The sequence below is a fragment of the Mchenga conophoros genome, linkage group LG3, assembly GCF_057382185.1.
Source record: "Mchenga conophoros isolate Kocher_MC1m ecotype Shallow Benthic linkage group LG3, M_conophoros_male_GT1.1, whole genome shotgun sequence".
NCBI classification, from domain to species: domain Eukaryota; kingdom Metazoa; phylum Chordata; class Actinopteri; order Cichliformes; family Cichlidae; genus Mchenga; species Mchenga conophoros.
The window spans coordinates 18,457,427-18,478,853 of record NC_140528.1 but is presented as its reverse complement, the minus strand read 5'-3'; the positions used below and the strand labels follow the sequence as shown (position 1 = coordinate 18,478,853).

The 21,427-nt window shown below is 41.6% G+C and overlaps 2 protein-coding genes and 1 pseudogene across 2 annotated transcripts; 2 read left to right on the top strand and 1 right to left on the bottom strand.

Annotated features, from left to right (window-relative positions):
- The first annotated feature begins 3,130 nt into the window (after positions 1 to 3,130).
- LOC146577528 (stonustoxin subunit beta-like) lies at positions 3,131 to 4,684 on the top strand. The gene has a single exon (XM_085268395.1). It carries the CDS (start codon positions 4,073 to 4,075, stop codon positions 4,682 to 4,684), a length of 612 nt encoding a protein of 203 aa, XP_085124521.1. The 5' UTR covers positions 3,131 to 4,072.
- A 6,991-nt stretch (positions 4,685 to 11,675) lies between these two features.
- Positions 11,676 to 13,078, bottom strand: LOC146577527 (neuroligin-4, X-linked-like). Its single transcript, XM_085268409.1, has 2 exons — positions 12,810 to 13,078; positions 11,676 to 12,504 (listed from the first exon to the last, which is right to left on the bottom strand). Exons 1-2 carry the CDS (start codon positions 12,908 to 12,910, stop codon positions 11,676 to 11,678), a joined length of 930 nt encoding a protein of 309 aa, XP_085124535.1. The 5' UTR covers positions 12,911 to 13,078.
- Positions 13,079 to 15,595: 2,517 nt separating this feature from the next.
- On the top strand, positions 15,596 to 16,733 carry LOC146577526 (uncharacterized; annotated as a pseudogene).
- Positions 16,734 to 21,427: the final 4,694 nt, after the last annotated feature.

Genomic DNA, 21,427 nt, shown 5'->3' with positions numbered 1-21,427 from the left:
GAGACAGCAGCACCAAAAACACACATGTCCATAACTTCTTACAGGCCCTGGGTCACCCAGACCCCGGTCCCATGACAATTCCTCAAAACTAAGTAGGCCTACACACCAGGGTTTGGACATGTGTGGACCCAAACTATACTTAAACTTTACCCTTTTGTGTGTCACCAAATACACTTTAATATCTTCTAGACAAGAATGTAGTGGCACAATCTTTAACCTCCTAAGACCCAAACTCCTCCGTGGCATTCATTTTTAATTTCTCTTTGATATTTGGGCTGATTGGGACCTGATGAATGTAAAAACAAAGAATTACCACATTTTTTGTTTCTGAGAGAAATGAGAGCCACATATGAGGATATTGGTCTAAAATTTTGATAGCACAGTGGCAGTGTAACATCCTCGTAAGTGGATATCAGGCCCTTGTAGAGCAAAATGTCGTATTTTGGTCTAAACAACCCAAATTGTGATGTCCACATATGTGGACGCCAGGTCCTAGGAGGTTAAATATCTGCTCACTTTGTCAAAATGAACCTAATCATCTCTGATGAGTTCAGTGATGTCTGCCAGCTCACCTTGCAAGTGGTCGAGCTTATACCGCCGACAACGCGGCCACAACTTGTAAACCCCTGCTGACTATCAGCTCTGGAGTTATTTATTTATGTTAGTTTCAACTGTTCCTGCAGAAAGTAAGCACGTGTTACTGATAAAAAGTCCAATAGAAGCAAAGTCTAAACTTTGAAAACAGAAACCTGTCTGATTAAGATCTGATCTTTGGGGGGTTTCAATAAGCAGTGTGACCCGTGTATATGCATCAGGGGTGGTTTTGATTATCGATTTATCGATTAAAATCGATTCTGGCTTGGATAACGTGATATCGATTCATTAAAATCCTGAATCGATTTTTAATATAAATTTATTTTGGCCAAAACGCCAGAATCTCAGGTTAAACCTCCCAAAGTTTCAACAACCACCAAACAGCTAAAACAGTAAATGAGAGCAGGAACACGGATTCTGCACAAAGACGTAAACACAAAGCGCGGAGCCGCCGACGCATCAGAATCAGTGAGATGTGACTTTCTCACCTGACTGCACGGACACGAGCTGAAAGCCGACAGCTCGCTGATTCTGATGTTTCGGCGGCTCCGCGCTTTGTGTTTACGCCCTTTTTGAGCTGATTCTGCAGGTTTGATGTCTCTCCAAACAATATTGAGTAAACCAGCAGCAAAAGAAGCTCCAAACTACGCTTCACATAAACATCGTCATGAATTCCCTCTGATTGTTTTGCTGCCACCAGGATAAAATCACACTTCATGCACAGCTCTCTCTCTCTCTCTCTCTCTCTCTCTCTCTGTACTTCTAGAACAGTTTCCTGTTTTCTGCATTATTCGCTTGCTTGTTATGCACAAGTCTACCGTTCTTACAGCCTGTCGGCCGCTGTTTTTTTTTCTTTTACTTACTTCTGAAAACAAAGCCTCGTTTCTGCCGTTCAACACTGAACAAATTTAAACTTTTTAAAATGATGCAAAATTGCAAAATGCTCAGCTGTGTCTGCAATCAAACCTCTGTAACTTTGCTCTGCTTCACGTCAGCAGCATCAGGTAATGTTCATATGTTCATTAATGGTTTTCTTTTGTTTTTGATGTACTGCAGAATATTTGTATAAAATCCCAGGCCAGGAAAACCTTCATGTTTTTCTGTTTGATCCTCAGCTACTTTGACACAAAGGCATCTGCTGTGATGCTCACACCTTTGATAAAGTCTGGCAAGTGTCAGATTTCTTTTTATAGATATAAAAATATAGAAATGTACTGATGCATGTAGTAACTGTTAGCTTTAACTGTACAAGGCTTGTTAGACATAATGAAACACATCGTGCAGATTTCTGGATGTTAGACTATAATTTTTATAATGATTATTAATCTTGAGTCTAAAAAGTCAGTCAAGTATATCCAGGATATCTTTCTGTTAACTGGATTCACTGACCCTAACACTGGGACCAGGATAAGCGGTCGCATGAAGCTGGTTACCAGCTGACAATCTTATGATTTAATTAATTTAATTAAGTTATTTAATTTTTCTAATTTTTCCTCTACATTTCCCCTGAAATGAAGGGATTGTGTTGAACATGCTTTAGTTCCTCACATTCTTCTGCATCTCTTTGTTCAACCCCCTGAATTAAAGCTGAAAGTCTGCACTTCAAACACATCTGAGTTGTTGCATTTAAAATTGATTTTAGTGTATGTACAGAACCAAAATCAGAAACTAAGTTCTCTCTGTCCAGATATTTATGGACCTAACTGTATAATCTATACAGCACGTAAAAAATGCTGTAAATAAAGAAGTCTGTGAAAATGTGGCGCTTAAGGTCAATTTAAACTGAAGTGATATAATCTTCTCCCCACAGTTTGAGTTTGTATTGTCTCAGCTGCAGACAGACTATGATATTAATATTATTAGTTATTAATATTATTAGTTATAAAGGACACCTTCCTGCCTTTAGTCTTATTCATGATGATTATTAGTCGTCTTCTAATGTCCACAAGTCTGTATGATGTGTTTCATAGGTTCTAACAAGCCTTTTAAACTTAAGTTACTGCATTGCTGAAACACCAACATCTGCTTATTGAACAAAACAAAAACAACCAAAAGACCACACATCTGATTTTATTTTTATTTTAATAGACTTCCAAAGATTATACCAGATAACTGGCCTCAGAATATAATTGAATAAACATGTTTAAAAACAATAACCTAATCCTGTCTTGACAGGCTGAGCTCTTCAGTATCCACCAACAGCATCGTCATGCTGAGTCAGACGTTTCTGCTCCTGCTGGAAATACTCTTCCTCTTTCCACATTGTACCAAATGTTTTTAAATGTTAGTTTCAATTTAAAATGAAAGATTAAAAAAGTGTAACACATATAAACATCAGATAATTAAGACAAGCGAATGGTTCAGTTCCACATGTGCTCCGCTGACACATTAAACTTCAGTAAAATGATGCAGTTATGAAACAACTTTAATCTAAAACAAACTGATTTGCTCAGGAGCAAAAACAGTGAAGTCAGTGACTGTAAGTGAGCTGTGCTGGTGACTGGATATCAGATTTCCAGTCATTAGAGCAGATAAGTGGCAGAACTATATTACTGATTTAATTTAAATGCAAATAGCCCAAATCCTGATTAAAGCATCAGGTTCACTTATAAAGTATTCTGTAGTTATCTTAGTGTCCATCGCCCTTCCCAACATGGGAATAAAGCAGCTGTGAGAGAATTAAACATGAATGAATCAATGGTACGGAAGTGGAGGAAGCAAGAAGAATGAGCTGAGTAAAGTTTGACTCATGCGACATTTTTGTTTCGCTTAATGCGCCTTATAATCCAGTGAGCCTCATGGTCTGTAAAATATGGTGCATTTGCAAATTATGTGCACAATATTGGAACTAAACTATTTTATATTGACAAACAGCGGCCCGCATTAAACTGTGACTGTCACCAGGTAATGTGGGCGTGTTTGCTGAATAAGCAGCAGGTGTTAAACAGCTGACAGGTGAACAGGATGCATGCAGGTAAACTCGAGGGCCCTTCGAGCTGATCGGTGGTGTCGTGAGGAGAATTTCAGCTCATTATTCATGTTACAGAAACACAGAGGTACGAGACCAGGCAGAAGACTTTCTGATTATTTGTTTTTAGTTAAAATAATTCCATTGTTGTCTAGTGATGGTGTGGTAAAGCTCTGTGAATGTGTCCAATTTTTCCGGCTTTGTTGCTTCACCCAAAGGCAGATCACACAAAGTTTAACTGCTTATTATGAAGAACTGACATCTGCTGGTCATTTAATGTTCAGCAGCACTGCTGTGAGAATACCTGTAGGACACATACCAGTGGATATGTGAGCACATGCACAGCTGCAGGGCTAGAAGGGCCCAAATGAATTAAATAAATAGATTCTTAAATAATTAATTAAATGTGTTATTAATTGATTAATTACATTTATTTAAAAATCATTAAATTTTTAATTAATTTATTGTAAATGTTGGAAATGAAATTATTTGGCATTAAATCAATGATGTATGTATTTAATAAGTATTTTGAACTTAGATTCCTGTCAACTCACAATCGACACAAACACAGTGAACACAAAGCTCCAACTGTCTGACAACAACAGGAAGGTGACACATGTGGAGGAGCTTCAGTCACATCCTGATCATCCAGACAGATTTGATGTTTGTGAACAGCTGCTGTGTAGAGATGGTCTGACTGGTCGCTGTTACTGGGAGGTCGAGTGGACGAGGAGGGCTCGGATATCAGTGAGTTACAGAGGAATCAAAAGGAAAGGAAGGAGTGATGAGTGTGTGTTTGGTGGAAATGATCAGTCCTGGAGTCTTTGCTGCTCTGATCATTATTCCTCTGTGTGGCACAATAACAAAGAAACACCCATCTCCTCCTCCTCCTCCTCCTCCTCTGTCTCTAACAGAGTAGCAGTGTGTGTGGACTGTCCTGCTGGCACTCTGTCCTTCTACAGAGTCTCCTCTGACTCTCTGATCCACCTCCACACCTTCCACACCACATTCACTGAACCTCTTTATCCTGGATTTGGGTTCTGGGATCCATCGACTGGTTTCATGAAGGGTATTTCAGACTTTTTTGGCACACTTAGGTATGAATTGACTCTTTGTAGTTAGTCTTACCTGTTAGAGAAACAGTTCAGTCTGTTCATGTCTGTGTCTTTCACTCAGAAACACATGATGAGATTCATGGATTCAGTCAGTTGATGTTTTAAACTAAATGATTCACAAATTATTATTCAGCACAAGTTTGGTGAGCAGCAGGGCTCATCCTGCTTTTTGTTTTTGTGCATTATAATGATGAAATAACTTTGTCATGTCTGTGGTGGCCTTTGGAGAATTAAACCATCCTGTAGAAACTAGATATAAATGTCATATTTTCCAACATTGATATTTTTCTGTGTTTCAGACGACAATGAAAAGATAAAGAACAGTCTGTAAATCACAAGTTATCAATTCAAATGATTATTAAAGCCACAAGAGAAGCTTCCTGTTATTTGTACCACTCACCTGGTCATGTGATCCAGCTGTGCAGCCAATCATAACTGCCATCACTTTCTACTTTGATATTTCCATGGTGAATGGACTGATTCTTGTTTAACACGTTCATACTCTGATGGATGCATCGGAGAGGGTTAGTGTCTTGCTCAAGGACACTTTGTGTGCCAGCTGGAGCAGTCAGGGATTGAACCACCAACCTTCTGATCATTAGATGCCTTGCTCTGTCTCCTGAGCTACAGCCATCATCAAAGCTCTTTCTTAAATCCTCTCTGAGAGGAGCTCAAACACGAGGAAGAGACGAAAGTGAGGGAAGAGAGTGGACTCATTAGTAAAATGAAAAACAGCCAGCGTTGATGTTTAAGACAAGTGAGGTAACAGAAACACTATATATAGCAGCGGTCACCATGGCAACATCAATGTCGGTTGCTACGTATTGTACTGATCCTGATCTGTGAGCCTCATATCAGGATATGCTGTTGTTTGTATTTGTTTGCATTGTTACCATTTTTGTGTCTTTTTTAACAAACTACTTTTATCTTGCCATCGTTTGTCAGAGAGTCAAACTACATTTGGTTCATCTTTCTACAATAAAAACATTTCTTCATCTTAATTATTGTATGTGCAGAGTTGTAGTTACTCACAGTGACCACTGGAGGCGTGTGATCCTGATAGTTTCCCTGGAACCGTCCAGTTCATCCACATTAATGAAGCTGTTGGTGATTAACGCTCATCTGTACAACTTTAACAACAATATCAAACATTTAATCGCTCTGCAAACAGCTTGTCTGATGTATAAACTGTGTCTTAAAGGATCAAAGTAAATGTCACATTGAAAGCAGATTTCACTGTAATGTCCTCTGTTTGAAATATTCCAAATATAATCTGGCTTGGTAATGATTTACTCATATATTGTCCACGCAGACTAAAGCAGTAGGAGATGAGATGAAAACAATTAGAAGAATCTTTACTCTTTAATGTCACAAATTCCTCTTTGTATGTAACATAACAACATACATGATACAGCTGCAGCAACTGAGGCGAGGAGAGAGGCAGCAACAAGAAAACTGGAAGAAGGAGACCAACAACACCACCTGTGGAAATCTTTCCCCAATCAAGCGTCATCATATCAGCATTTCATCAAAAGCACACATGCTCCGACCTGACAATGCAGAGCTGTGGCAAAATCATTGAAATCATTTATGAAACAAATGAGTGCATCAAAAATAAGAGTGGAGCTGCAATGAAAGAGAAGTGAACTTTCTTCAGTCAACACAAAGTTTTCCCTGACAGGTGACATTTAATTAAAGTGACTTTATCACCACACACACATTCAGAGGCAGTCTACAGGAGCAGAGCTGCAGCTATTCAGCAAATGTCTCCCTGCAATCCTCACTGCAACACCTACATGTGAAAATGAAACCACCTCTACTGTTCACACATGAAAAGTCGTGTGAAGAACCAGTTTTCCTCAGATCTCTGTTTTAGTAACTCTGAAGTCTGAACTTTGGATTTTTGCATCCTGTTTGTACTGATAACTGTCAGTGGATGATTTTGATCCCAAAGAAATCTTTAACACACATGTAGTGATGGGACGTGTTACTGAAACAATGGTTAGGAAACAGAAATCGCCTGAGAATCTGCTCATGTTTAAGATTTCTTCTTTACAAACATTTTCTATGGCTGTTCCCAGTATGACCAGTGATACAAAGCATGGGAAATGGGGATTAGTTCATTCAGACAAATACACTTTTTAAAATGTAAAAATAAAGAAATGAATCAATAAAATAAAAAGTCAAAGAAATAAAAAATAAGGGTCTGAGGCGTCTGTCTCACTGTATCCATGGCAACAATTTACTTCCTGTTCCTTCATATCAGAACCACATCTTTGAAATCAAAACATTTAAGATTCAAATTCAATCACAGATGTGTTCAATTAGATATTAAATGAAGCAGTGCAATGTTTTTATCACTATCCAAGTTTGAACTCTAAGTAGAAGATTTAAAAAAGCAACACACACACACTCACACACACACACACACACACACACACACACACACACACACACACACACACACAGTATGCAGACATGATTTAGCTGATGATAACATAACGACTGCACAGACCCGTGGGATGATTCATGTCCTTTTTCTTTCTCTATGCAATGATGAACTTCTTGCTTCAGGACCTTCTTGATCAATTTGTTTTCTAATCCACAGTTTTCTACCTGATCTGTGTGTTTGAAGTAAAATGTGTTGCTTCAAATGTAAAAGTTAAACAGACAGAAAGCATCAACGTGGACTTCAATCAGTGTTTTGTGTTCATACAGGTCAGCTGTTGCACACAGAGCTCCTGGATTTACACTGTGCCCTGGTTCCTGTGTTTCTGTATGTAGTTTAGTCTAAAGTGGATCCTCCTCATGCACAGACTGAATTATCTGTTCAACAATCAGCATTTCTGATTCATGGATTTCATTTGTTTTTGCTAGTTTTGACTGAGATTTCAACATATCTGTGGTGGCATCTGTTCAGTGTTATGGAAGTTTTACAGCACTAATCTCACTTCACTCTGTAACATAACAGTGAACAATATTACTATTAGAAAGATTATTAGAGAAGCCACAATCAGATGATCCCCTATGAGGTGTCCTTGGTTATAGTGTGAAGTCATCTGAGGGGAGAGAGAAAAAAGAAACACTTCAGTGTTAATGAAAAAGTCATCAGTCTTCTTATGGGAAGAGACCTCCACCAGACCAAGACAGATAACCATCCAACACGTTCTCATCCCAAAACCTAACAGACCGATGCCATGTGACAAACCGATGCCATGTGACAAACCGATGCCATGTGACAAACCGATGCTATGTGACAAACCGATGCCATGTGACAAATCGATGCCATGTGACAAACCGATGCCATGTGACAAACCGATGCCATGTGACAAACCGATGCTATGTGACAAACCGATGCCATGTGACAAACCGATGCCATGTGACAAATCGATACCTTTCGGTCTCCCTCTCTCTCTTGTGCTCCTGCTCCTGCCAAAAGCAAAGCAAAGCATCCACCCTTTTCTTACCGGCGTCGTGAATTGTTTGTCAGCATCTACTCATCCTAACGTTGGTCCAGTCTTTGTCTCAGTGTCAAGTCAGTCAACACTTTAGTCCACATGATCAGTCCAGTCACAGTCCAGTCACACACATCATGCACACACATTCACACTAGATCTTGCTGATAGTGGAGCCTCACGCACAAAGCATCAGAGTCTCCACCCTCATCAATATGAGCTCATTTATTTGTTGTTTCTTTTGTTTTTAGAAAAAGAGTTCTTTATGATCTTGGACTGGATTGACTCGCTGCAATCCTTTAGACAGGAACTCGCAGGTTCCCACAGGTGACCTTTTCCTCAGCCCATTGTAATCTGGAAAAGCTCACCTTATATTTGCTCTCACAACAATGTTTTACAGTGCTGTTAATTCAATCTTGCAGGCCTGCTTAGAACAAAGAAGGAGGAAAAGAGAGCTGATTATTAGCTCATCAGAGCACAAAACATCATCACCAAAGGGGGCGACACCTGACAGTTTTCTCTAAGTGCACTGTTACAGAAATAATGAGCCGCTCCTCGACATGTCCATGTTTAGTAAAACTCCCTCTATTGAAATAAGAAAACAAGCCAAAGCTAACTGACAGAATGAACCCATCACTAAAACAACAACCCCAAAAATCTTCATCACAGAAAAGTTTTGCTTACTAATCCAACAATATGTTGTGGGAATTAGAACTTTCCGGGCCATAAAGCTTTTGCCCGACTCTTGGCTTAACTAATACTGACATAGTCTGAAATCAGACTTAAAGTCACTCCCTCTGTTCATTTAGGATAAATGTATCTATATCTGATTTAGGCTAAGTGCCTTTTGTTTAGATGAACTGCTGGACTTCCAGACCAGCAGGTTTAGGGAAGTCTTTATGGGGTCACACTCTGACCCCCCCCCCCCACCACACACACACACACACACACACACACACACACACACACACACACACACGCACGCACGCACAGGCAACGTACTCTTTGTTTGTATGTAGACGTCATATGTTAATGAACGTCATATGTATATTCATGTAACCTCAATAAAAGAGCAGTGTTACGGGGGAGCGGACGAGAGCAACTGGGGTGAAGCGAAGGAACGGCGTTTGTCCGGTTCTCTCCCGTGCACGGGAAACATGAAGAACTTTGCCTACTCGTGTCTTGCTTTGCTATGTAATTAAATTGTCCTTAACGTTCCAACGAATAGGTTTATGCTACAAACCTATCACTGAGGTTAACTACACAACCCCTCGCCACCTCCTTATACACAGGAGTGAGTACAAAAGGGTTCGTACGGACGCATCAGCCGGCCGTCCTTCTGCTCGACACTGTTAGCTGAAAGATGATCGGATCATCCTCTGTCCTGTATTTAAGGCTGAGAGTCTTTGTCCAGTCTCTTTTCCACAGCTACTGTCCACAGCACTGATCCACCTGCAGCACAGCCCCACTCAGTTGTTTTATGATTTACATTGTGCACGTTTCCCTTCCACTGAGCTTACAAAACCTCTGACAGGAGAAGTCAGGCATGTGTTTCCCCCACCTCCCCTTTTAGGCAGTAATAAAATAGAAAACAAACAATCAAACAGGCTAAAGCTAGAGCACAAGCAAAGACAGCACCGGTGACTAAGTTCTCCCATACTGGACGTACGCTACCACGTGGGCTCAAACAGCAGCACATCAGCTCAGTTTACATACTGTTGACATCTTCATCAGAGGGTCAGCAGGGAGCGCTGCTGAGCTGCAGTGGTCTCCACCAGAGTGACGGAGCAGGAATCACAAACAGCACAAACCCACCGTGTTGTTTCCACCCTGTTCAGGAGATCTGAGCCCCCATCCCTTTTTTTCATGTTGCAGCTCTGCACTGCAGGCCCTGAACGCCTCCCGGTTACCCTCAGTGTGCTTAGAGTTTAATTTACAACCGACGAGCTCACAGATCATCTGCAGGCAGGTGAACGAACCCTTAATGTGAGGATAATAGCAGAGCTGAGCTGAGGTCAGAAATAGTCAGGAACGGTGTCGACACAGTGAAGTCAGCTGTTTGGGAATTTGTCTGATTATCAGTTTGGGGGGGGGGTCGGTGTTAAATAACAAAGGCGGTGTAGGATGGAGAGAGGAGGAGGGAGGGAGCAGTGATGATATGAAGTCAGAATACACATGTGGCAGACATAAGGGGGTCAGACAGGAGCAGCATCAGTCTCTGCTCTGTTTTGTTAATAACGTAGAAAAATAATTTTGTACAATCAAGCTACATCGACGGACGCTTTACCTCACGTACCCTAAAATGAAAAAGTAGTGACAGTAAGACGGAGGCTGCACATGACACCATGACTGAGTTCACAGCTGTTGCTTTGATTCTAACGTTTAAGACTTTTGGCATCGACTCCGTTTTAATAAATGAGTGCTGGGAGGCATCGTTTGACTTCAGGAGCTCCTGCGATGCTCCTGCGATGCTCCTGCGATGCTCCTGCGATGCTCCTGCGATGCTCTTACTCTGCGGGAGAAAACCAAAAACCAAAAGTAGCAAACATGGAGCGATATGACTCGTTTAGATTTTGGGAAACGTGCATCGACAGGTACAGTGTCCTTTTCCCCGCGTCTTTAAAAATAATTCATGCATAGATCCCCCACTGAGAAAACCCTTTTATATACTTTCTCCTTTGTACACATTTTATATAGAACTATATATAATATCATTTCTCTATATCTATATTTTCAGAAAAATTCTTTCCACACAATAAAAAACAACAATTTAACAAATGCTTCAAACAAAACAACAAAAAGAGAGAAGATGGAAGAAAGAAAATCACGACTGAGGCCAGTTTGGCACTTTGTCATGAGAACATGACAGAACTCTGTTAGTTGACGGTAAATAGCGATACTCTATTTTTCTTTGGTTTTTCTTCTCCCTCGATGAGAAATGAAACACAGCAGTACTTACTTGGCACCTAAAAATGCTGGTCGAATGAAAGATATCAGTGTTTTCATAGTTATATGTTTAGTGTACGCCTCCCCCCTCCAAACTGCTCAGCAGATTGGGAATTTTTAGAGAAGAGCAGGAGGGAGGCGTGTCAAATGAGAGGAAGAGAGCAGTAATAAAACACGGATGTAGAAAAGAGAAGCATAATGTGCACATAACACACAGGAGATGGAAAAAGAGATGACGCCAACGTAAAAAAGAGAAAACAGCGAGGAGCGAGAGAGCATTCGTCCCTTTGACAAATGTTGGAGGTCTTGAGCCTGGAAACAGCAGACCGTCTTTGAAAACAGTATCTTTGAAAGATCTGAGTCACCCACCCCAAACTGCTCATCTGCTGCTGGACACTTCAGTTGCACCTCCACATGCCACCAGTGGAGGGAGCTGCCAAGTTTCACAGCACATGACGCAGCAGGTGTAGTTGCTTTTGGAGAAAGAAGAGAATAAGAGGACAGAACGAAGGCCCACGTCTAGAGGCCTCCCTTCCAGAGCGGAAGCAGAGCCAGTGTTCCTGGTCCCTAGGTGGCGCTGTGTCAGGCCTGTCCCTACTATACCCTGGTGGTGGAGTGGGGGTGGGGCAGGGTGTTGTTGTGGCCGGTGGAGGGGAATGTGTTGAAGGCGTGAAGAGGCTGCATGCTGGTGATGGTGCTGGGGATCACGGTGATGGTGTATGGCGTCATCAGCGGCACGTTGTCGGGGGCGCGGCGCAGCGCCAGGGTGTAGTCGGGAGGGCAGGCGGGCCGCAGGATGTCGTGGGGTCGCAGGGGCTCCATGTCGTGGTGAGCGTCGTGCTCCCAGTCCTTCATCTGCAGGGACATGATCTCCTCCTCCTGGCTGTGAGCCAGGTCGTTGGCGGGGCCGCCCCGCTGAGGGGACAGCCGGTGCCGGCGCATCTCGTGCCGCTTGTCACGCTTGTAGTAAAGGGCGGCGAAGGCCAGGATGTTGAGGAAGAAGAGCGACGCTCCAACTGCAACTGTCACGCTCAGTTCGGTGGAGTAGTCGCGGGTGTGTCTGGGAAAGAGGTCCTGGGGCGGGCGCTCTGAGCCCTCGGGCTCAGGATCTGATGGGAAGATAGGGTAAGGATGACGAGTGGTTCGAGGAACGTTGTTTCTGGGCCTCATGGTGCCGGGGTCACGGCCTGCGGGGGAGCGTGTAGTGGTGGGAAAGAGCACGTCGTGCAGGCTGTGAAGATGAGGGACTAATTCCAGCCAAAAGGCCACTTTGTTAGCTCTGTAGTTGTCTCTGACACGAGGTTTCAAACCGATGTGAAGGTACTGCTTGTCCTTCCAGTTGAACTTGGTCCAGATGACCTCCTCGAAGCGGTTGGGCTTGGTATGAATGAACTCGGTGTCCTGAGGGACGGGCAGGTTGGGGTCCCTGGTGGAGCATAAAGGTTAAACGTTTCAGTTCAAAGTTATATTCAGTCTCCATTATAAGTAACATGTGGAATCAATACACTGAATACAGACAGGAGGCCCATTCTCTGTGCAACCTTTAAACTATCTAAGACCAACCGGCTGCTCTGGGATCTGGATGCTTTTGGTGAACCAGTATGTTCAATTCTTCAAAGCCACACGGGAATTAAACTAGCAACCTAGATTCAAGTATTCAACATGACTAGAAGGCTGTCAGTGAACATACAGTAACGTGTACAGTTTACACTACTGTGACATGAGGCCTACCCAGTCTTTGCGAAGTTAGTCCAGTAAGTCATGACCACAGCGCTCAGCATCACATCGTTCTTGGAGAAGTTGCACGGGAGCAGGTCCGTGGCACCGATCATCAGTACGCTGAACACGTAAGGTATCTCGTCTCCGTGCGCGGCGTCGGCCCACTCGGGCCGCGTCTCGGTTTGGCAGTGGTGGTAGAATGTGTAAAAGTAAACTGGGGACTGAAACTCAGCATGGAGTTTGGCAGTGGCCACAGCTGGTGCCACCCACTGGTGGTCCGTAAACAGGAAGTGAGTGAGAAATCTAGAGAGGAAAAAAAACTCTTTCAGATAACAGAAGGAGTGACAGGCAGCAGAGAGGAAGCATGACTGCATTATCCAAACATGTCTGTACTGTGACTGTGGTCCGGCTGTGAGGGGTTCGCAGGCCGATCTGTCAGAAACACCGACACTGAGATTGGGAGCCCACTACCTGGGGGATGATAGCATTACTGCCCACAGAGCCTCAAAGGTTAAGGCGCAGACACGCCGTGATGTGGATGAGTGGCTCTCTTTAGCACGCTTGTCTTGTTTGATGCACTTCACTGGGCTCACATGTTACTGATTCCATTCTTTACTCGCATGTTTTAAACGCTTAAAGCACTTTCACAGGTTTTTATATTCTTTTGAAAATTCATGTGAACTCAAGCTGTCAGAATTGTAATGTAAGCTTTGATAATTGTCCACATTTGTCATTTTGACGATTATCCGTTTATTTTAATGAATACAGCAAACAGAAAAAAACGAACAAATCAACAAACGCGGCTCCTAATGAGACAAAACCTGATGATGCTGCAAAATGCAGTTAAGTGAGAGGAGGCTGTAAAATGGAATAACTGAAAAAGTGGCAGTGTACAGAGGTGGCGTCCTCACCCTCTGGGTAGCCGTAGAGGTTGTCAACAAAGCTGGAGATGGTGTAGTCGAACGCCGCAGCTGAGATGCCGTCGTTGTCCTCACTGTCGTCCACAAACTTCAGCCCCTCTCCCTGGTTCACTCCTATCAGGATGACATAGTTTAGGAGCTCCCCCTGGTGGAGCAAATAAGGAAGAACATGCTGAGTGCTGGGACAGAGCCTGTGTGCATCACAAGTCTACAACAGGAAGTGCAGCTGAAGCACAGCTTTGTGAATTGGCAGCATTTCATTTCCCAGTAAACAAAATAAAGATTAGCTGTTGCCATGAAATTCCTACTATAAAATGTAAATACTGCAATATATGCAGGGTTCATACACATTTTTAGGGTCAAATTCAAGCACTTTTTAAGCACATTCAAGGTCAATTTTCAAGCTTTTCCAGCACATTACCAAAAAAGAAGCATGTTTCACTTTGCATCACCTCAGTAAGACCTTGTAAAAATTTAAACAAATCATCTGAGGTCGATTTAAATGTCTTTTGTTCCCCTTTTGTTAAAAGAGCAGCACACAAAAATACAGAAAAAGGAAACGGTTGCCTTACATGCATATAGTGTACAAACTCAAAAAAACACATTCCTCTTAAAAATTAAGATGTGCAAATGTGAACAAATCAACTTGTTAGAGATCTTCATCTCCACTGTAAATAAACAACAAGCCAGAAAACAAGAAAACTGCACCAAACACCACAAACACCAACAAATTAATGTCTTCTCATCAGACATTGAAGCTTCTTTCCTGTGTGACATAAAAAATAAGAGACAGATGTTTGTTTGTTTTTTTAACTAGTTAAGCACCCACGTTCAGTCATCCACCCATTCACGCACACATTCACACACTGGTGATGTAGCTACAGCCACCCTGGGGCGCCACCAGGCCCTCTGACCACCACCAGTAGGCAACGGGTGAAGTGTCTTGCCGGGTGAAGTGTCTTGCCCAAGGACACAACGACCGAGACTGTCCAAGCCGGGGCTCGATTACAAGGCGAACTCCTAACTCTTGAGCCACGATCGCCCAGTGGGGACATGGGGACATTTCAATTTCCAGCAGGAAGCTCCCCCTTTTTGTTAAACCCTTTAGATCAGGGGTCGGCAACCTGCGGCTCTTTAGTCCTTATAGTGCGGCTCCGCGTGGTTTGTGAAAATAAATTAGCTGAAGTGTATTTTATTTATGTTAGTTCTTTTTTTAACTTGTAGTTCTAAATTGGAAGATTATTGTGATTTTGCAATATACAAATAAAATTATATTTTCTTATTTTTTCATCGCTCAAAATAAGCATCACACTCGCGGAAGCCGGTGTACCCGGTGAAACGCCGTGCATTTATCGAGCCTTTCAACCCCAGATAGGCCAATTATGGCTCTTTGGCTCTTAAAGGTTGCTGACCCCTGCTTTAGATGAACAGAGTTTTTTAATTAAATACATAATCTTTAATAAATGTTCTCTTTTATAAAAAGTAGGATAATTAAAAAAACTTTTATTATACCTCTATTGAGTAGAAAAAAAACTCGTGTTTTCTGTCGTCTGTTATATAATATTAGGGATGTTTGTGACAATTAATTTCTTAATCGGCTGGACTAACCAATAGTCCACAACCAGGAAACACTGAAATTTTAAGTTAAGTTTGAAAACAGTTTAAAAAAAAATACCCCATTCCAAAATGTCTTGTGACAATCTCATTGGCTTAGGGAGTGATGATGTCATAGATCTTAAGAATCTTAAGTCCTTTGATGTTTTTCCTTAAGTAGGGGTGAGAAACAGCAAGTTTTAGTTCGTTTCAGCAGCATCTGTGTTTGCAGCCTACAAAACGTTCACCACAAGCTCTTCAAAGTCATCGTATAGAAACTCCAACATGTTTCCAAGAAAAAAACAACCAATTCAAAAAGATTACGCCGCCTCTCCTTCCTGGCGTGGCCGGCCAATTTCCCCAAATGGCGTGTCATCCTTCCAAAGGGCGTTAGAGGAGAGTAGGAAGGAAAACTACCTTCTCCAGAAAAAAATGCAACAAATTGAAGAAGAGAAACTTCAACTGGAGGACAAATGTAGACGAATGGAAGCCCAAAATAAAGAGCTGGAAGACAGACAACAGTGCCAGCCGGACATAAAAATTATTAATGAGGGCTGGGGAATCAAGTTTGCTCAGAGCCGAGAGCAGATTGTGCACCTCATTAAAGAAAACAGGCAAAAGAGTGCAGAACTAAAAGAAATGACCAACCAGCTCCAAGACAAGAAAACGATGACTGATAAGATACAACGGGATCTCCAATACATGGACCGAAAAAATCGGCTCCTCCAAAGACAGCTCCATGAAGCTGTGGAAGAAAAGAAAGAATTCCTCCAACAGAAGGAAGAGCAGGACAAAAAGCAACGAGACATGCAGCACGAACTGAAGAGCATGCAGGAAAAATACCGCATGCTGAAAGAAAGCCTGGATGAAACACTGCGCCAAAATAAAGACCTTCTTCAACAGAAAGAGCAACAGCAAGAAAGACTGAAAGAAGGAAAACGTATCGTCCAGGACTTTGAGTCTAAAAATCTAAAACTGCAAGAGTTTTGTAATCAGCTGGAGGACAAAGCAACTAAAGTGGAAGAAGAAAAGGACAAACTGGAGAAACGCTGCTCACAGATGCAGAGAAGGATCGATCAGATAGCGAGAAACAACTCCGAGCTCGTTAAGGGGATTTTGGTGGAATTCAATAACTTGAAGCGTGAACACACTCAAATGCAGGCGCAAAAACAACAAGAAGACAAAATACATGAAGACCTGCAGCTCACGCTCCAAGAAATCCAGAAAAGAAACGAGCAGTTAGAAGACAAGCACAAAGAGGTCCAACAGAGAAATGCAGACATGCACAAGGACAAGCTGATACAGGAGGCAACATCCAAACAACTCAAAGACAAGCTTGAAGAACAACAAGCAACATTGGAAGAGGTGGAACAAAGATGTGAGAAACTTGAAGAACAAAACGCAGAAACCATCGATGAGCTGAGAAATCTCATCCTGGAGAAAAAAGCGCTCGTGGAAAAGTGCATGAAAAAAAAGAGAAAATGGTTCCACTTGTTCCGGAGGAGAGACGCTACTGCTTCCTCACCTGATGTAGCCTCGTCTTGCTCCACCTCTGTTAACCCCCCCAACCAGTCCCGGCCGTTGACTGTCCCCTCCTGAGCCTGGTTCTGCCGGAGGTTCCTGCCTGTTTAAAGGCAGTTTTTCCTCCCCACTGTCGCCAACTGCTTGCTCAGAGGGGATTGTTGGGCTTTTCTCTCCTCTGCCTTGTTTCTTCATTTACTTGTTTAACTTTTTTCATTATTACTTCATTTTACCTTGTTTCTTCATTTACTTGCTTGTTTAACTTTTTTCAACTTATCTAAATAATAAACCAATTAAATTTATCCTTTGAGTATTTTTCATCTCATCTTTACAGAATCTTTCCAAAACATTTTCAAACATTCAGATCTGTCTTTTATTTTCTTCTTGAAGCCTCATAAATGGTGAACTAAAAACCCGGAACATGGTTTGAAACATAGTTTCAGCTGAAACTGGCATAACATGCTGTGTGTGTGTGTGTGTGTGTGTGTGTGTGTGTGTGTGTGTGTGTGTGTGTGTGTGTGTGTGTGTGTGTGTGTGTGTGTCAGGGTATCACTAGTTAGGTCATCATGTTTAGACTCATTCACTCCAAAATTATTTAGGCCAAATCTTTAAAACAGTGTCATTTCATACACATTTTCAATTCACTTCAATCGCACAAATGCAGAAATAATTATTTGCAGTATCTTATTTATTATGAGAATGTCATGCCTGATCATTTGTACCTACACCACCAAAAATGGGGGCAAAAGGGAGGAGATCATGTTTAATCGGTTATAAGAAAAGGTCAGAAATATAAGTGCCGACATGAGCAGTGTCCACAGAAACCTCTGACTCTCAGCTCAAAGCTCATATAAACCATTTCTACAACCAGCAAACAAACAAAGACACCGAACAGTTAAAAGAGCAGTGACGTCACCACGAATCTGTGGTCAGGTAATATCCATGTTTTGACTGATGATTTTCTGGAGTTAAATGTGAACCGAAGCATATTTTGGGTGTTATATGCTATTAAATACTTTTTAATTTATTTAAAAGTATTTAATAGCATATAACACCCAAAACATGCTGGGTGTGGAAAGAAAAAAATCAGAATTTCCTCTGTTTGAGTCACAGTAACTTTGACATAGTAACATTTGCAGTAAGTCCTAAATGTTCACCTTTAAAATCCCTCCCTCTGTTCATTTTGCCCACATCATGTTTCAGTGGTTGGCCTCAGGTTCTTCAGCTTCCTGACAGTCTGAAGTCAGCTGACAGAGTTTCACCTGCTAAATACACAGAAAATCTTGTTAAAGCCGCACAGTTTGCCCAACAGTAATATTCCCATTAAGCCCTTTCTAAACACTTTATAACAATGTGTCATCACTAAATTATAAACTTCTTCTCCAAATCTGCACGACTGCACTTAGTCACAGACTTTATTTAATTGTCCTGCGGCTGCTATCATATATTTTACCAAACAGTTCTTCTCACACAGTCACAGATATATTTCTCTCAATGCAAACTTCACTCATGTCTCAGACAGGAAACTTGAGTTTTTCTTTTTTTTCTGTCCCCACTCATTCAACTAATTTGCATATTGAGTCACATCTCGAGAAGTTGCCCTGACAACAGAAATGCATATTCAAAACATTGCTGCATAATTCAATTATTATTCTTTTATTTTTATTTCTACAGTCGTCACTTCTTTTGCTCAATCAGCTGGAAACCACTTCTAATTCACTATTTTAAACCTGCTTTAAGCTTCTAATCCCTGGTTGGTCCTCCCAGTCTCTTTTTCCTTGTCACAAAAGTCGCTCTATTGTCCTGCAACTTCCTGAGTTATTCCTCAGCTTCAGCCTTTAAGTGTGTTAAATCTACACCATTCAGCATTTATGTCATGTATTCACATTCATGAGTGTAAGCATGTCTTCATTGCGTGTATGTTGTGTGTTCATATTAATATTGAGTGTAAGCTGGTCTTCGTTGCCTCGATGTGTTTTTATAATCAGATTTAATTCCTGTATCTTTGCGCTGAACTGTGGATTCAAACTGTCTCACTTCTGATTCTCTCCAAAAACAATTTCACATGTGACAATTTCTACATGTGTGTTTTCTATTTTTCTATTCATTTATGTATTATTAGTTTATTTATTTCTTTATCTCTCTTACTTTTTTTATTTACCTTTCTGTTGTGATGCTCTGGATGTTTCTAAACCCACAAATCCAGCCTCAATGTTCAACCCAACTTTCCTATGCTGTCACTTTAACACGTCCAGCCTTCACCTCTCACCGGTCCTCGTCCCCTCTTCTCTCAACTTCCTGTGTGGCCTCCCAAATCAAACACAGGCCCACATCAGCTGTTTCTTCTTCTCTCTTCATTCTCTCTTCCTCTTTTCAGTCTTTTCTTGGCGCTTAACTCCCAGCATGGCAAATATGAGACTCAGACAGTCCCATCCAGTGGTTTCACACAGTCATGTCACTGGTACACTTTCCAGCTTGTAATTCAGAGCGCATGTTTCCATCAACATACATGCTGCTGGACCCTTCAGTGTTGTAGGTCAGGTGCACTGTCTTTTTGCCTGCAGTTAATTCTTCAAGTCCACGGTGTTGTTCTGTCTTCTGTCTTCATCAGGAGATTAACTGTCCTTTAAGCTTCTTCTCAGGATAAGGCCAGGATGAGAGGTGAAGCTGTGACATTTTAAACCAAAGCCTGTTTTCGTCCCAATTCTGTTAATCTATCATTTTTCTGCTGTATTCTTCCAGGAGGTTGAGCAAGTCCATGCGCACCTGTATTAACACACTAAGACATTTATTTAATATCATTTTCATTACTATTACTTTGCACTTTCATTCTCTAATTCCTCTGTTTTCATTTTGAAACGTCTCTCACAAGCTCACAAGCTATATTCAGACTTCCTGCTTCACTTCCTGCCAGACACACACTGCGATTGGTTTATAAAGGCCTCTCTTATTAAAATACATAAAACAATCTAATCAGAAAATAAGCACTAAGAATATATATTTATCTTGTAACATTGTTTAAGTTAATGAACAATTGTGTTGAAAACTGAGATTACAATATCAATCAAGATCATTATAATGATGGTTTTTGCTGTAATTAATTGTTGTAATTAATGTTGATGTTTACATGATCGAAATAACTTGAACACAAACACAAACAAACAAAGAGGAAGACCGCACCGGAAGGAAACAACTACAAGTCCCAGCATCCTCTGTGTTTAGGGAGCAGCAGTGAAAGTGAAAGCAGGAGGAGGAAGGTGGAGCTGAGGCAGGTGAGTGTTAACATGAATATGTTTCTTCTTATGACATAAAATAATTCCACGCTGTTCGTGTCTGTGGGTGAAATGTGAGGCCGGTCGGCTCCTCTGAGCGCTGGTTTCCTGTAAGTAGAGAGGAAGTGAGTTTAGCTGAGCCTCCGTTTAGTGTGAGAGAGCAGGAGGAGAGTGAGAGCTGTGCTGAGGCAGGGTGAGTGTTAACACCGCTCTGACATTACTGTGTCTCTGTGGCGGGAACAACAGGCTCCGTCAGTGGAGGCAAAAATAATCAGACTTTGGTTTTTCAAAGGAAACAACTTTATGTCGGAAGTTCCCGCACGCTCATTGGATAACGATGTGTCAATCTCGAGCTATTAGCCAATGAGCGTGCGGATTCACAGAAAGACCCGCCTTTATCACGGGACTTTAAAAACTACAATGGCGACAGAAACTCCGTGAGTGGAGTTCAGGGTGACGTTATGAAACTGTGACGTTTGAGCCACTTCCCGTTGATCGTGAAACTGATGGTTTCTGGTGTTTGGGTCTGTTTTTCTGTATTTATGCAGATAAAGTGTAAACTCAGATGAATTATACCATCAAATGTTAAAGGAAAATATCAGGATGAGTGTCTGTGAGCTGAGAAGGACGTGAAGCGAGCAGTTTATCCCAGAGCTGAAGCTGCTCTGTGTGCAGAGATGAGCTCAGATTCCTGCTGTGATTGATCAACAGTCACAGAAATGTAGACTTGTAGTTATTACTGCAGTATGGTCACAGCAGATACTGATAAACATGTATTATGAGGATGGATGATCAAGTTTCTCACTCTCTCCTTTAAATCTCAGTTTGTTTCTTCTTCACAGTTTATCTGTTAATTTATTAATGAATAACACTGAAAGAGTTTCTGTTATATTTCCCCTTGAACATCAGCTTATTAGGGCGGCATTAGGAAATAGCCCCCCTCCAAAGAATGAATAAATGAATGATGATAATAATAAAATGATTCAAAAGCAGAGCTCAGAGTGGTAGAATGGTCAAACATGGATCCACGGGTGGTTCAACTGCATTTGGTGACGTGACTAAAGCAAATCTTTCAAATAATCCCACCATCAACGGGATGTTGTCTCCTTTACTACGGTTACTTTACTTGGTCACCGTGTGAATTTCTTTGAAATGAAACAAATTCTTTTATTTGTCGGTTGTTGCATATTTAACCTCTACAGTCAGGAAAGGAGGAGATGAGGCCTCAACAATGTTGGGTTGTAGCTGTGCTTCAGGTTAGAGTGAGTGTCCATGGAATAAATGTAAGTCAGTGAACTGGAAACATGACTGTGTTCAAACTTTG